General features: G+C 39.7%; 1 protein-coding gene across 2 annotated transcripts; it reads left to right on the top strand.

Moving 5' to 3' along the window:
- The first annotated feature begins 539 nt into the window (after positions 1-539).
- RFT1 (RFT1 homolog) lies at positions 540-13,886 on the top strand. 2 transcript variants are annotated; one of them, XM_064667845.1, is made up of 13 exons: positions 540-1,197; positions 1,283-1,368; positions 1,965-2,081; positions 3,710-3,899; positions 4,465-4,566; positions 5,549-5,683; positions 6,000-6,078; positions 6,344-6,394; positions 7,142-7,179; positions 8,005-8,149; positions 8,622-8,727; positions 9,734-9,983; positions 10,854-13,886. In XM_064667845.1, exons 1-13 carry the CDS (start codon positions 988-990, stop codon positions 11,016-11,018), a joined length of 1,674 nt encoding a protein of 557 aa, XP_064523915.1. In that variant the 5' UTR covers positions 540-987; the 3' UTR covers positions 11,019-13,886. The 2 variants fall into 2 exon arrangements, with proteins under 2 accessions (XP_064523915.1, XP_064523914.1); XM_064667844.1 differs by having other exon boundaries at positions 546-1,197; positions 7,049-7,179.
- Positions 13,887-14,191: the final 305 nt, after the last annotated feature.

Genomic DNA, 14,191 nt, shown 5'->3' with positions numbered 1-14,191 from the left:
TTTAGCTCAACTGTAGCATTGCTAGGAAAAATGTGACCTCTGAGCTGGAAGCGCCTTGCTTTTGAAGGGAATGTTCTGTAACATGGAAAGATACATTCTTTTTATATTTTGCTGCTTAAATGGTAATCTGAAATAGTCTGGAACTGTGCAGATTTACAATGAGGCTGAAGTCTTCAAGTCTTGTCTACTTATAAGGGTTCAAGTCACTATATTACCAAATCTGATCTGTTATGGTTAAATTGCATTGTGCTATTTGAAGGTGTGTTGGCTTTGGGGAACGGGTTTTGTGTTTGGGTGGTGGGTTTTTTGTTTGTTTGGGGGTTTGGTGGGTTTTATGTGGGTTTGTTTGGTTGTTTTTGTGGTTGTGCTGGTTTTTGTGTTTTGGTTTTTTGTTTGTTTTTGTTTGTTTGTTTTCCGGTTTCATTGTTGTTGTTTGTGTGTGTGTGTGTAAGGTTTTTTGTTTGTTTTGGTGTTTGTTTTTTTTTTCTTCTCCACAGAATGAAATAAGAACCTTTCTTGGTCCTGCAGCAAGTGTGTTTTACCTTTGTTTCAGCTGCCTTTCTCCTTAGAGTCAGGGAAGGCTGGAGGGTTCGCCCTCAGGTTAGAAAGGGACTGATGGAACTCGCGCAGAGATTTTTTTTCAGAAATATCTGGAAAAAACAAAAAGCACTTATCCGAAATTACTATTTACCAGGGTATCTCCTCCCCTAAGCCAGTGTGGAGTTTAGGGGTGGCTTTGGAGGGACACCTGCTTGGCTGGCGCTTAGTTTTGGCACCGGCGCGTGCTTGGAGCTCCTGGACCGTTCCCAATTTGTCGCGAGCGCCGCCGGACCGGCCACTCCCCTCCTGCCTCATCCCGTCCCCTCAGCCCCATCGCGGTGCCGGGGCGGTGCCCCCTCAGCCCCATCGCGGTGCCGGGGCGGTGCCCCCTCAGCTCCACGCGGTGCCGGGGCGGTGCCCCCTCAGCCCCATCGCGGTCCCGTCCCGATGCCGGGGCGGTGTCCCCTCAGCCCCACGGTCCCGTCCCGGTGCCGGGGCGGTGTCCCCGCGGTGCTGCCGGGCCGGGGCGGTGCCCCCGCTCTGACGGGATCCGGCGCGACGGCGGCCGCGCCATTTCCTGCGGCGGGGCCGGGGATGGCGGCGCAGGACGTGCTCGGTCAGACCGCCCGGCTGGCATCGTCCAGCGCCCTGCTGCAGGTGCGGGGCCGCCTCAACCCTTCTCCTTCTTCTCCTCCTGCTCGGCCGTGCCCCGCAGGTGTTTCCCGTGCGGCTTCTTCCACAGGTGCTGTTCCGGGTGGTCACCTTCGCGCTGAACGCCTTCACGCTGCGCTACCTCTCCAGGGAGCTCATCGGCGTGGTCAATGTCAGGTGAGGAGGAGGAGGCTGAAGAGCCCCCGGGCAGGCGGCCCGTGCCCCGCATCCGACCCGCTGGTCCCCGGACATCCTTGAGGCACCCCCAGGAGGGCTTTGGGACGATGCTTGTGGGTGCTGGATCTCGGCTCCGTGGTCTGTATAGTGTTGCTTGTAATGCTCTGCATAACGCTGTTTAATCTACTTTTGGGTTTGATCATTTAATGCTTCCACAGTTCTGTTTTGCCCCGAAACACTGGTAGCACTGGCCTGTTTTCCATGTTTAAACCATCACCTTGCAAAGGAAAAGCCAGACACAACATGCTGTTCCCATAGGATACAACTTGTCTCTGCATTTCTGGTTTGTACCATGTATTCTTGCCATTCGAGTAATCACGTGTAATCACTTTACCTCTTTTTCTTTCTTTTCTTTTTCTTTTTTTTTTTTTTTTTTGAAAAGGTGGTAATTTAGCTCATATCACCATGTTTGCATACCTGTTAAGATTTGTCTGTCTGTCGTGCAGTCCTGTGATGCCACTGCATGAAGGATTTTAGTAGTATGTAAAGAAATAGTTTTCTCTTCTTTTTTTTTTTTTCCTTCTCACCTCCTTTAGGCTGACTCTGCTGTACTCCACAGTTGTCTTCCTCGCCAGGGAAGCATTTCGCAGAGCTTGTTTGAGTGGAAGTACAAAGAGAAACTGGACCAAAACAATTAATCTCTTGTGGCTGACGTAAGATACCTCTAAAAGTTTACTTCTTTAGAACTTGTTTCTAATTCTTGTCTGAGAGCTCACAGAATGAGAGGAAGTGTTTACTTTCTAAGGTAATTATTTTAGCGCTGAGCATTTAGAAGCCATAGTCTTGTTTCAGAACTGATGCAGGAAGCTGGTCAAGACTGTTGTTTTAGCATTTATGGACTAGATTTCTTTTTGGAGCATGTGGGAAAGTGCATTGCCAAAGGTGTTATCAGGAGCCATTTGTTCTGTTGCTTAACCACAGTTCCATTTACATTGTAGCTGTTGAAGGAAAACCCTGTTGCACAAATACAGTGTCTTTTTTTTTTTCTTCCTCTGCCTGCTCAATCTTGCTCTTAATATTACCTGATGCACATTTGTGAATTTGCTTTGGATATCTCCCCCCTCCCCTGACCAAGTTTTTATTCTTGAGCCCTGATGTTGATTAATGGCAGGCAGCATAAATATTTGGGTAGGAGGGGTGTGAAAAGGGGAAAGAAAGAGTCGTTGGAATTAAAAAACAGGGAGGAAGTAGAACTGCTTTCAGCTGTTTATAGCAGAACAGCTTAAAGTCCACGTGATGCTGCAGCCAGAGTGTGTAATCACACATTGCAGCAAAATGGATTTTATGACTTATTTCTCTCTTCTGGCTCCTGGATACATTCTCTCTTCCTCTGCTCTTTCCCTCTGTCAGCTGTAGCTGCTGTGCAGACACAATTAAGTGGGTTGGGAAGTAAATTTAAGTGGGATACAGTGGGAGACTACCCTTCCATGATAAAATAGTACATTAGGGCACCCTAATGAGTTTTCCTGGAACCACCCAACTGTTAATTGGCTCTGGCCCAGAAGTGAGGAGTTATTTATGGTCATCTGCATCCAGGTATAAGGAAGAGAGATTGTCCCCTTCAGGGATAGGTTTAATACTAATATTTAAAATGCAATAATTCTGTTCTCTTAACTGTATTATACTTTGTTCACTCTGCCAGAAGCTTTGTGTTCCTGAAGCAGTGTCAGCAGAAGGGAATGCATGTCTGCTCTCCTGTGCCTGGCCTGGTTTTTCAGCTGCACTCCTGATGGAGGTGGCTCTGAGCTACAGCAGAGCACAGTGAGCTGGCACACCTGAGGGGCACACAGGCATTTCCTCATGCTCACTCTGGTGTTGCTCTCTGGAGAATCAGTGATTTCTGGAAGAGTGAAATTAGCAGTTGGAGTGGTGGCATCTTTATCTGTTAGAGCAAGATCTATCAAAGCTTGTCTGACAGCCCCCTGGTAAACACAGACTGTAAATTTGCAGCAGTGAGAATTTGTGGTGTTCTGCAGACTGATGTGGGATGTCAGAATTGTTTGGTCCTAGGGCACAAGAATGCAGATATTTGACCTTATGCTAGGCTCTTAAGTAGAAAATAGACAAGTGAGAAAAATGTTGTAAAGAGTGACATAAGGATGTTCATTACAACAAAAAAGAATGCATTCTAGGTATAGTAATAACAGAAATTAATTCATTGGGGTCTTTTTTTTTTTTAATCATTGTGGCCATATGTAACATTGTAATCTAGTTTTCTTTGGGTTTTTTTTCCCTGCTGAAGTAACATTTGTATTAATTAGTTTTTATGTTACCTTTTTAGAGTCCCTCTTGGTGTTTTTTGGTCTGTTTTCTTGGGCTTAGTCTGGCTACACTTGCTCGAAGTCCCTGATCCTTCTGTGGTTCCTCATTATCAGGCTGGTGTGGTGGCATTTGGCCTTTCTGCAATTATTGAACTTCTGGGAGAACCGTGCTGGGTTTTAGCACAAGCTCATTTGTTTGTGAGGCTCAAGGTTAGTAAAGTACATGGGGTGTATGCATGGGGGGCGAATTATCTTTCTGTTGAAAAGACATATAACTGACCTAGATCTTTTTATATTCAAGCATATAACCCCCCCCCATGTGTCCTGTTTAGTACTGTATGGCATGGTTGTAACATAGAGGTTTGTAACCATTCAAGCAAGCAAGTTGGTTTATTTAGAAATTATCACATTTGAGATCATTAAATGCTTAATCACAAGTTTTAATTATGAGGCACACTGCTTCCACAAGTCTGCATTTCAGTTGATTTTTGGTATAAAACTGTGGAATGTAGCAATTGAGAATAGTCTCAGGCAAAGATTTCTCCCTTCTATCCCACACAAAGGACTGAGAAAGTGCAATGGAGGAGTTGTGAAATGGAAGAATAGAAAATTTACAGAGAAATTACGATTTCAGCTGGCCAGCTCAGCAGGGAGAAACTCTGTGATAGTCACACTGACTTTAAAAGTCTTACATTGCTACATAAATTCTGTGTGTTAAACTAATGGTTTCTTTCTGTATGTGGCAGAAAATAACTCTGTTTTCTCTTTCTTGAAGGTAATTGCTGAAAGCCTTTCAGTGGTATCAAAATGCATTTTGACAGTTACTTTAGTAATCCTTTATCCTCAGTGGGGCCTTTACATTTTTGCCTTGGCTCAGGTAAATTTTCTATGTGTTCACTCACCTGAATTTTTATTTGCCTTTGACATTTAGCCTGTTAAAGAACTTTGGGAAGCTGAGGGGAAAAAGCTCCTGGGAGGTTTAGGATTTAGCACCTGTATTTAGTATTTTCCTGATACTTGTTATTGACTTGGTGCCTTGAGCAGTTGAATGGAGGTACAAGGAAGGACCTTCTGCCTGTGAAGGCACATTTTGCAAATAAAGTTATGTTATTCTGTGTAAGCTTTATGTGGACTCTTTTTCCTAATGAGTTACACCTTCTAATGCCTGAAGACTCTGTTCCCCATCTGGCTTCAGAATTATTAGGTTTTGGATTCTGCTCTGTAGAAGACTAATCATGTGCAACTTTATCAGCCTGTACCACCAACCTGTATCACCTTATCAGGAGGTGCTAATCCTGTGCAATGTATTCAGGTTAAAATTTTTTCTTTACTGCAGTGAAGAAGGGATATATTGGCACCTGAAAAATAGAGTTGTGGCCTGTGTACTGTCAGTTCACCTAGAAATAAAAATGTGATCCACTGCAGATGTGGACAGCAGGTTATTTTTAATTTTGTTCACTTTTTGCAGTGGCTGTAGTAGGTGCCTCATAACTGTTGGAAGATGGAAATGATTCTATAAAGTAAGAGGTGCAGGCAGTAGCTACTCTGTCAATTTGATTTTTGGTTGAGTGAATAATTGCTTTGTAATTGGATTTTAAATAATCATTCTAAAAATGCTAAATAAAACATGAAAGTTAGCAAAGGACTATGATAACCTACAGTTTTAAAAAGAGAGATCAATAGCATTCTTGAGAGGTGTTAAAGTCTTTACCTAGTTTAATATTCGACAGGAATAAGAACTACTTATTTTCTTTCCACTAAGTTTGCAACTACTATGTAATTCTAGCATGTAAATCTACATTTGTAAGTTAATTTTATATCACTCCTTGTTTTTTGTCTCTCCTTCCCAATCTTTCCAGCTTTTATATGCCACTGTTCTGGTAATGTGCTATGTAACTTATTTTGTGATGTTTTTGGGATCACCTGAAGCAACAAAAAAGTCATTTCCAGTTGCTAGAGTGAAAGCTCTCTTCCCGAACTTTGTGGAAGATGAGGTAGGTTGCACAGTTTTTCTTGATTTCCCTCCCCCCCTTAAAAATCTTTTGTTTTGAAAATTACTTTGAGACAGTGGAGTTAATTGACTGATTTTGGGACTATTTCTGCACTGTAGAAGATATGGCAGGTTAAAGAAAAAAAAAATACATAAAAGTTCTGTTTGTAGTTTGGATTAGTAGAATCCTTGGCAGAAAAATAAGCTCATAACAGCAAAGAGTTTGTTGTTGCTGCTTGGTTATTGCACTGGCTTTGTATTTTCTATTTCTACTCTGTAGGTTCAGTCATGTTTATGACATTTCAGTACTTTTTTTGCAGACCTTTGTTAACTGGAAGGAAGCACGTTTGACCTGGAGTTTCTTCAAACAATCCTTCTTGAAACAGATTTTGACAGAGGGTGAGGCTTTACATGTAATCATGGTGGGGAAGGGCTCGTGAACACTCCTTACAAAATGGACTTAGAGCTTCAGAAAGCCTGGTGGGGTGGGGGGAGGCAAGGGACTGTCAGAGATTGTTACCAACCAGAATGAAGCTTTTTGGGGTAACCTGAACCAGGTTCCATTTGACTTAGTCTCTTAAATACTTACTATTGGAAATACTAGAACAAGTATTGGGAAATATTTAGGGACTCGTTCTCAAGTTTTTTGGTTTTGAACTTCCAGGTGAACGATACGTGATGACTTTTTTGAACGTGTTAAATTTTGGAGATCAGGGTAAGTGTGATGGTGCTGTGGAATGGTGACAGGGTTTTCTTGGTCACTGCTCTGAAGATGGTTCTGAAAATGACTTAAAGTATTTGAAGATAATTTGAAAACCTGGGAATATTTCAAAGCATTTGTGACTTTTGAGATACATTTCAGAGAATGATTGATGTAGATAGAGAAAAGAATTTGATTAAGATCACAGAAACATAGAATGGCCTGGGTTGGAAGGGACCTTAAAGATCATCTAGTTCCATGCTCCCTGCTGTAGACAGGGATAACTTTCACTGGATACATACCATTCTCTTCTTCTGTATCCATAAATCCTTATGTTCCTGTTTTCATTCAGTGAATTTATCAGGATCCTCCTAATTCCTCTACAGTAAGGAATAAGAATTTTCAGCCTGGTTTGGTGCTGTTATTAGATTTACATCTGCAGCTGATGCTTTTGTCCTCCTTTGCCATCTATGAGCCAGCCTTGCAATTTTGAGCTGTGGTGCTGTGACTGTCAGAATCTTTAGAAAACACTGCTTTAGTGTTGCACTAAAGTCCATTTATTGTCTCTTTGTTTAGTGGAGATGTTAAATTAGAATTCATGTTGTTATTAAAGACTTGGAATTAAAATGCATCTAAAAATTAAAGATTGCTGCTATTTTTGTTTTCAAGGTGTATATGATATCGTGAATAATCTTGGTTCCCTGGTGGCCAGGTTTATCTTTTTGCCTATTGAGGAGAGTTTTTATGTCTTTTTTGCTAAAGTGTTGGAAAGAGGGAAGGCTGTAAAGGATCAGAAGCAGGTAAGTTTATTTTGGATTGATTACATGTCAAATGCTTGATTTTTGTTACAGATAAGTTGCATCACAAAAGTGTGACAGAAATGTGTGTTTGAATTTGAGTGTTGAGGCTGTTAAAATTGAAAAGTTCAAGTGGAGAACAAAAATGTCAAGTGAGGCTGGACCAAAAAAAAGATGAGAATAGGTAAAATGCTAATGAAATAGAAATTAAAATATGCAGTGATGCAGTATTGCCTTGTGCCAATGAAGTGAACATCCTCTCCTCCAAACTCTGTGATGTAAAGCCTCTGTACTGTGTATTTCCATTATTTAAATCATGAAATCATTCTATTTCTATTAAATAAATTCTTGATATACTTGAAAATATCAAAAGCTGTTAAGTAGTGTTTCTGGAGAGTGCAATTTTGGGAAGGAAATATTTGTATTTTTCTTGCACTTCTGAATTGTGTGTGGAGTATTAATGAATAAGAGCTTTGCTGCACAGACTAATATTCCTGATCGGTCCTGTGGTAATCCTGCTACTTGCACATCAGCACACAGTTCAGTCCTGTGCTTCAGGTCATTGGTGGGCTAAGAGAGGTGTATGTATGTGTATATTTTATATCCAATGTACCTGATATTATATCTGGAAAAACGATGGGATAATAAATATATAAAAAACGTTCCAAGTTAAGACCATCTGTGTGGGTAATTCAATAACCAAGGATAAGTTTCACACCTTTTTACACTGTGCAAACTAATTCATTTTTTCTGTGAAGCAGCATTTCTGTGTGAAGATGACCATGACATTGATTCTGGTTAATGTCAGTGACTGCATTTTCTTTTCAGGATGATGTTGCTATGGCTGCAAATGTATTGGAATTGCTGTTGAAGCTTGTGCTCCTGATTGGCCTCACCATCACTGTTTTTGGCTATGCCTATTCTCAGCTGGCTCTGGATATTTATGGAGGCTCAATGCTCAGTTCAGGAACAGGTAAAGATTTATAGAGCTGGCAAAAAAAAGCCATTCCTTTATAAAGAGAAACTGCAGCTATTATGAATTTTTTGGTAAATCAGCAGATTTTTTTTCCTGTAAAATTCCTATTGAAATCTGTGACTAAGCTCATTGAAATCCAGAATTTGTGCCTTTGTAAGAGTGTCTTTAACAAGTAGTCCCTTAAACTAAAATATGCTGAGGACCTCTAATGAAGTATGATGAAGCTTGGGGCTCTACCCTCTTACAATATCACATTGTTGAAAAACAGCATTTAAAGGATTATTTGACTAAGCCATGATGTATAATTGCTCATTCAGCTGTTTAAAACAGAAAAACCCCATACAACAAATGGGACCCAAAGAATTCATATTTTTAGCACAGAAAAAATGATACTTTTTTTTTTTAAATATCACTAAACTACATAGTGGTCAAGGAATTTATCTGTTTATCTCTGTAACGTGTTTTTCAGGTCCAGATCTCCTCCGGTGTTACTCGTTATATGTCCTATTTCTTGCTGTCAATGGAGTAACAGAATGTTTTACATCTGCTTTGATGTGCAAAGAAGAGGTGGACAGGTAGGAAACTGTCCCCAGAATATTCCTGTTAATTTATTTGTGTTGCCCTGATAAAGAAATTGGTGCTTTTGAAATCAGCATAATAATATCCTGCCCCACTGAAAAGCAACTCCTGGTTAGACTGTCTGCATGTAGATTTAGATGTAGAACCTTTGGCAAATGTTAAAATGTTTGGGTAAAAAGGTCAGAAATTAAGAAATGCAGGTTGTTAAATTAGCTTTCAGTAAATCACTAACTGGGAAAGTAATTTAAGTGTATGTTTTCTGTACAGATGAGCTGGAAGCTATACTTTTTAAAACAATTATTTGACTCATTAGAACTTTGCAGCTATTAGAACTTTTCATGTACAGTTACTATATATACACTTAGGATGATCTAAATTGTGGATGTGAATTCAGTGGTTTATGTACTTTGTAGGAGGTTGGATTAGATGACCTCCTGAGATCCTTTCCAGCTGGGATTATTTCTTGATTCTGTGTTCAGGCTGTCCCTGATGTGGCCCTTCCAAATTAATTTCAGTGAGGTCTATTTTCCACAACCAAAGTAGGATCTTTTTTGACTTTGTGAGGGCTGCTTTCATGACCCCTTTAAAATGTGAACTTGTTTTCCAAGTCATTGTTTGGAGCAAAAACTAAATAAAGTGCCATTTTTATGTTGTTGAGCATTTATTGTCTTTAATACATTCCTAAAATAAAGTAGCAAAAAAATCCACAGGTTTTTACATTACTAATGATGATTACTAAATTTTGCTTTCTGAAATGAGTGTACAGCTGATTAGTGAAATAGAATTTCCTCCACATAATGTAGTTCTTGGTTTAATTTCTTTGATGCATTCTCCGTTCTTTCAGGTATGTCTTTTAACATCTCACTTCTCAAATTTGTCTTCTTCTCTAGAAGATAAGAGAAATTCTGTTCCTTATTGTAGAAAATAAAAGATCATCAGTAAAGGAATGCAGTAACTTTAGGCAATGCTAAATTGTTTCTTTGTTTGTTTGTTTTAACCTAGGTACAATTTTGTTATGCTGGCCCTGTCCTTCACATTTCTGTGCATCTCTTATTTCCTGACCCACTGGCATGGCAGCATAGGCTTTATCCTTGCCAACTGCTTTAACATGGGCATTCGAATCGCTCACAGCACCCACTACATCTATGATTACTTCAAGGAAAGCACTTACAGGCCTCTGACAGGTTTGCTTCCCTCTCCCTTTTTGGTGCTGGTTTATATCATCAGTGGAGTCATCACTGGTTTCTCAGAGGTGAGCATCTTTCTCTTCCCTTTCACTGTGAACATGAGTGTCAAATGGCTTTTGTGTCCACAGGCAGAGAAAAGCATTAAGAAAAAAGGGTAGGCCTGAAGGTTTCTTTTGCAAGCAAGGCAAGATATAATATTAAGAGATTTAATCTTTGATACAAAGTTATGTCTGCCACCTGCACAAGGTGTGTCTGACAAGTGAAATAAATTTTAAAACATTTCTGCTGTCTGTAGGTAAATGTGTCCTTAGTTATTAGTAACTGAACTTTTACAGTAGCACAAAAAAAACCTGTTAAAAATTCTGTAATAAAAAAGTGACAAACAACCAAAACCAGAACAGAAACAAAAATTCCTTAGAGCACATTTATACAGACTACAAGATGGTAATTGCATAGACTAAGTATTACGGAGATGGTAGCTTTTCAATATACAGATTTTGACAGCTTGAAAATCCATTATGCCTGAGAAGGGAGAGCTTTATATTTTGGCATGGGAGATTTCCAGTTTTGTTAGAAAATAGCCTAATATGGTGCTGCAAAGTAGCAGAACTGCATGATAGAACCACAGAGTTGTCATGTCATCTCAATTAACGATTTTTCTGCATGCCAGGTAATAGGAGCTTTTACTTTTTATCATTTAGCAGATATGTACTGAATGTTTATTTTTTGTTGACAGAATTTTCTTAAGAGAAGGCAAGTGTTGTGCCTCCTAAAGGTGACTTTACTGTAGGGTCAGTGCCTGTGGCCAATCCACACTCACCGTGACAGTGGCATAGCATGATCAAGGGAGGTGTTGGGCCTTATTTTTTACTGAGACAGTAAATTTATTTTGTGCTGACTGGTTTCCCTGCAATTGCTTGTTTCCTTTGTTGCAGGTGTTCTTCTGCTGTGATAAGGGGTGGATGGCAAGGCTGATCCACGTCGGTGTGGGCTCTCTGTGCTTTGCAGCAACCGTCGTGACGATGTTCTGCACAGAGACCAAGCTGATCCACTTTGTGAGAAGCCAGTTCCTCTCCCGGTATTTGAAGAAAGGAACATGACATTCTCCTGTGCAGAACAGCTCTTGTATGTGTTTGCAGTAAAGGGATGTATTTTTTTCCATAAGATCTGTATGGGAAAAAGGTTTCCACACGTGTTTGGAAGCACTGATCTTGGAGTGGCAATGTAGAAGATTGAATATTATTTTGTCTTCTGAACTGGTCAGTACAGTGAAAGAGAGATGAGTAATTTTCTCTTTATTCACTATTATTTTCCAAGCTTTTCTTCAAACAGCCTCGTGGGTAATGAATGAAGATCTAAGATGCACCTTCTGACATAACCTGGCTGACAGACTTCACGTAGAGAGCTCCTGTTCCTACCAGTGGGGAGTGTGTGTGTGAAGGCATGACATGGTTTATATCATAAGGTGTACTTAAGAATGCCCTTATTTGGCATGGAGGGGCTGGTGAGAAAATGATCTGACCAAAACAAAACCCAAAAAACCCACACTAAACCCCATTAAACAAAACAAAAGCTGAGGAAAACACTGGGACAAGGACCAAAAGCAATGTGAGTGTTGCTGGAGCAGGACACAGTGTGGTGCAGAGGGATTGAGTTGTCACTGTTCTGTGCTGTAAAGCAGGGACCAGAAAGTCCTGATGTTTACAAGTGAATTAGTGGAATGCACAGCGTGTGTCCGTGCTGGCTCTGTGGGATCATTGCACTCAGCATATCCCTCATTTCTGAGGGCATTGATTAACTTGTCAAAAATACTCTGAAGCCTCAGCTGAAAGGAGAAAGAGGGTTTGAGCAGTGTCTTTTAGGAGGTGTTAAGTACAATCACACTAATGCTGAAGTTCCAGAAGGTTAATCATAAAACTTTTTCTTTCGTTCCATTGTTTTTTGGTTTTGTCTGAGATTTTAAAGGCCAGCATGAACACATGTCTCAATAAAAATTATTTTGTTTTATCTGTAAAAAAATCTGAATGTTAAATATATTTATTAAGATTTTTTACAAGGGTTTACGCATATTGAAGCTTCCTTTATTGGATAGAAAATACTTTTCCTTGCAACATTTTCCTCACATCTTGTTCAGTCTTAACCTTCAGGTTGATTTTTTTTTTTTTTTGAATTGTTGAAAATTTGGGCATTCAGCAGTTGCAAAATTTGATTTTAGGCTGCTGGTTTAGGTTTAGTAAGGGTGTATTTTATTGCTGCTCTAAGATCGGAATTTGGCAGCTTCAGAATGTAGAAGGGGCAGGTTTATAATGATCAGTGTTCCCTTTGCAGTGTTTGGATGGCCCAAAAAGTGTCAAACGGTGAAAAATGTCTGCTCAGACATGTACAGGTGAAAGCTTTTAGTTTAATTGCGTAGCAACTCTGCAGATCCTCTGCTTAAAAATAATAAATCACTGTAATGGCACTGTGGAGTTCATGCAGGTGACCACAGTGCCCAGGGTGAAAGGCTTTCTGGTATCAGGGCCTTCAGCTTGCTAATCAGGAATAGTTTCTGAACTCTGGTAATTCCCACTTGGAAAACATTGCCAAAGAAACTCAATGTGGGAATTTGGTGATTGAAAAATGATCCCAGAGGAGCCAAAATGTAAGAGTGGGAGGGAAAGGTGCACGTCCTCAGCTAAGGGCAGTGTCTCCATTGCCTGGATGGAAGGGAGTAGGTAGAGACTTGCTGATTCTTCTAAAGCTGTTATAAAATCCATCAAAATAAAACAAACTCTATGTTATTCTGTCCTGTGAATTGAGTTAGGTGATTCTTTGCCTTTTAAATTTTTCTCTTCTGAGTGGTCTTGCAGCTTTTTTTCTCATTTCTGTCGGGGGTGGAGTTTGTTTTGAAGTATAGCTCCATATATTGCAAGACAGTTGAAACTTCTTTGTTATAAACTGTTCAGTTTCTTTTTCTTTACTCCTTCATAGTACAAAAAAATCAAGACAATTGAACCTATGGACTGTTTTTTAGGGTCTGTCTTTGGGACCTTACTGTGGAAATAATTCAGTCTGTACAGTGAATTTTTATAACTGCTTGGAATGAGATATTTTGTATAGCCCTGCACTTGAAGCACTTTGGAGATTGAAGAACTTTTCACGCAAAATGAGCTTGAATTCCTGCTGCCTTGTCTAGTCCTACAGTCCAGCTGGACACTGATAGTACTTCTGCTACTTACAAGTGTCATAAATAGGGTGATGTGAGATCTCACTGTTCAAAGGGCTGTCTAGTCTCATAAATCTTTTTAACATAAATGCATTGTATGCATTTAAAGACAAGTTAGGTTTTTAAAGCAATTTGTTTTATTTCCTATTGGAAGGGCTTACAAGTGTCTCTTGCATCTCAGATGAGTGCAATTTCATGTGAATCAGGAAGACATTTAAGGTGGCTTAATGATTGCTCATTTGCAAATTAAGGCCCCATTCCTCATTTGAACATCATCTGTAAGCAGTTCAGTAATGGTTGACTGGGTTTTGTGATGTGGGATGTTTTATTTTTAATATATTTTATGTGGCAGGAAACTGCAAGGAGAGTCGGGAAGTAGAGACCCATGAAGCTGTCTCCTGGTTTCTTATTTATCTGTGTGAGCCTTAATGTGACAGCTGTTAATTGCTTTATTGGTAAAGCAGTAAACTGTCAGACTCAGGGACAAAGTTGAGATTGAACTTGACCATATTTCCCTTTTGTTCATAGTTCTGTTAGTCTGTTAAAGGCACAATTGTCTAAAATTTCATGAAACTGTTTTGCAGTGTTCTGAAGTCTTTTAGTTCAAGCCAAAGGAGAGTTAAAAAGTTTTCTTTGTAGAAAAAGTGATGACTCTGTGGTTTGTGATGTGTTTTGCTTATTGGTTGGACGAGTGGCTTCCAAAAAACTGTAAAATATAATGGTTATATAATAAGGTAACACCAAATAAAATTTATTTCCTTTACATTTTGTTTTTGTGTTCCACTTGAGGATTATTGGAGTTCTAGTTGTGTCTTTGGTTGCTGATGCTTGGTTTGTATTTTCTAGGATATTTTATGTATAAATTCATTTATGAGCCTAAACTTACACACCATTTCCTAACACACACACATGAGCAAACACACAGATGAAATATGCTGTGCTAGGTTTGTAAGAAGTGGCATCATTATAGTCACTCTTTTCCTCTTTGTTTCTGTCAAAATGTTTGTTTGTATGGATTAGAATCACTAAGTGCCTTTGTTTGCCTTTACAATACATTGTTGTGATAAA

This window comes from Pseudopipra pipra, chromosome 11 (assembly GCF_036250125.1).
Source record: "Pseudopipra pipra isolate bDixPip1 chromosome 11, bDixPip1.hap1, whole genome shotgun sequence".
In the NCBI taxonomy this organism is placed as follows: domain Eukaryota; kingdom Metazoa; phylum Chordata; class Aves; order Passeriformes; family Pipridae; genus Pseudopipra; species Pseudopipra pipra.
Note: the sequence above shows the minus strand (reverse complement) of the source record. Positions and strands in the feature narration are given on the sequence as shown.

What these genes read in the sequence shown, in the direction of transcription:
- RFT1 (XM_064667844.1), top strand. Translation starts at nt 988, where the DNA reads ATGCCGGGGCGGTGTCCCCTCAGCCCCACGGTCCCGTCCCGGTGCCGG. An exon ending in ATTAATCTCTTGTGGCTGAC is followed by an intron (nt 2,082 to 3,709) that starts GTAAGATACCTC and finishes TTACCTTTTTAG; the next exon opens with AGTCCCTCTTGGTGTTTTTT. An exon ending in GAAACAGATTTTGACAGAGG is followed by an intron (nt 6,079 to 6,343) that starts GTGAGGCTTTAC and finishes TTGAACTTCCAG; the next exon opens with GTGAACGATACGTGATGACT.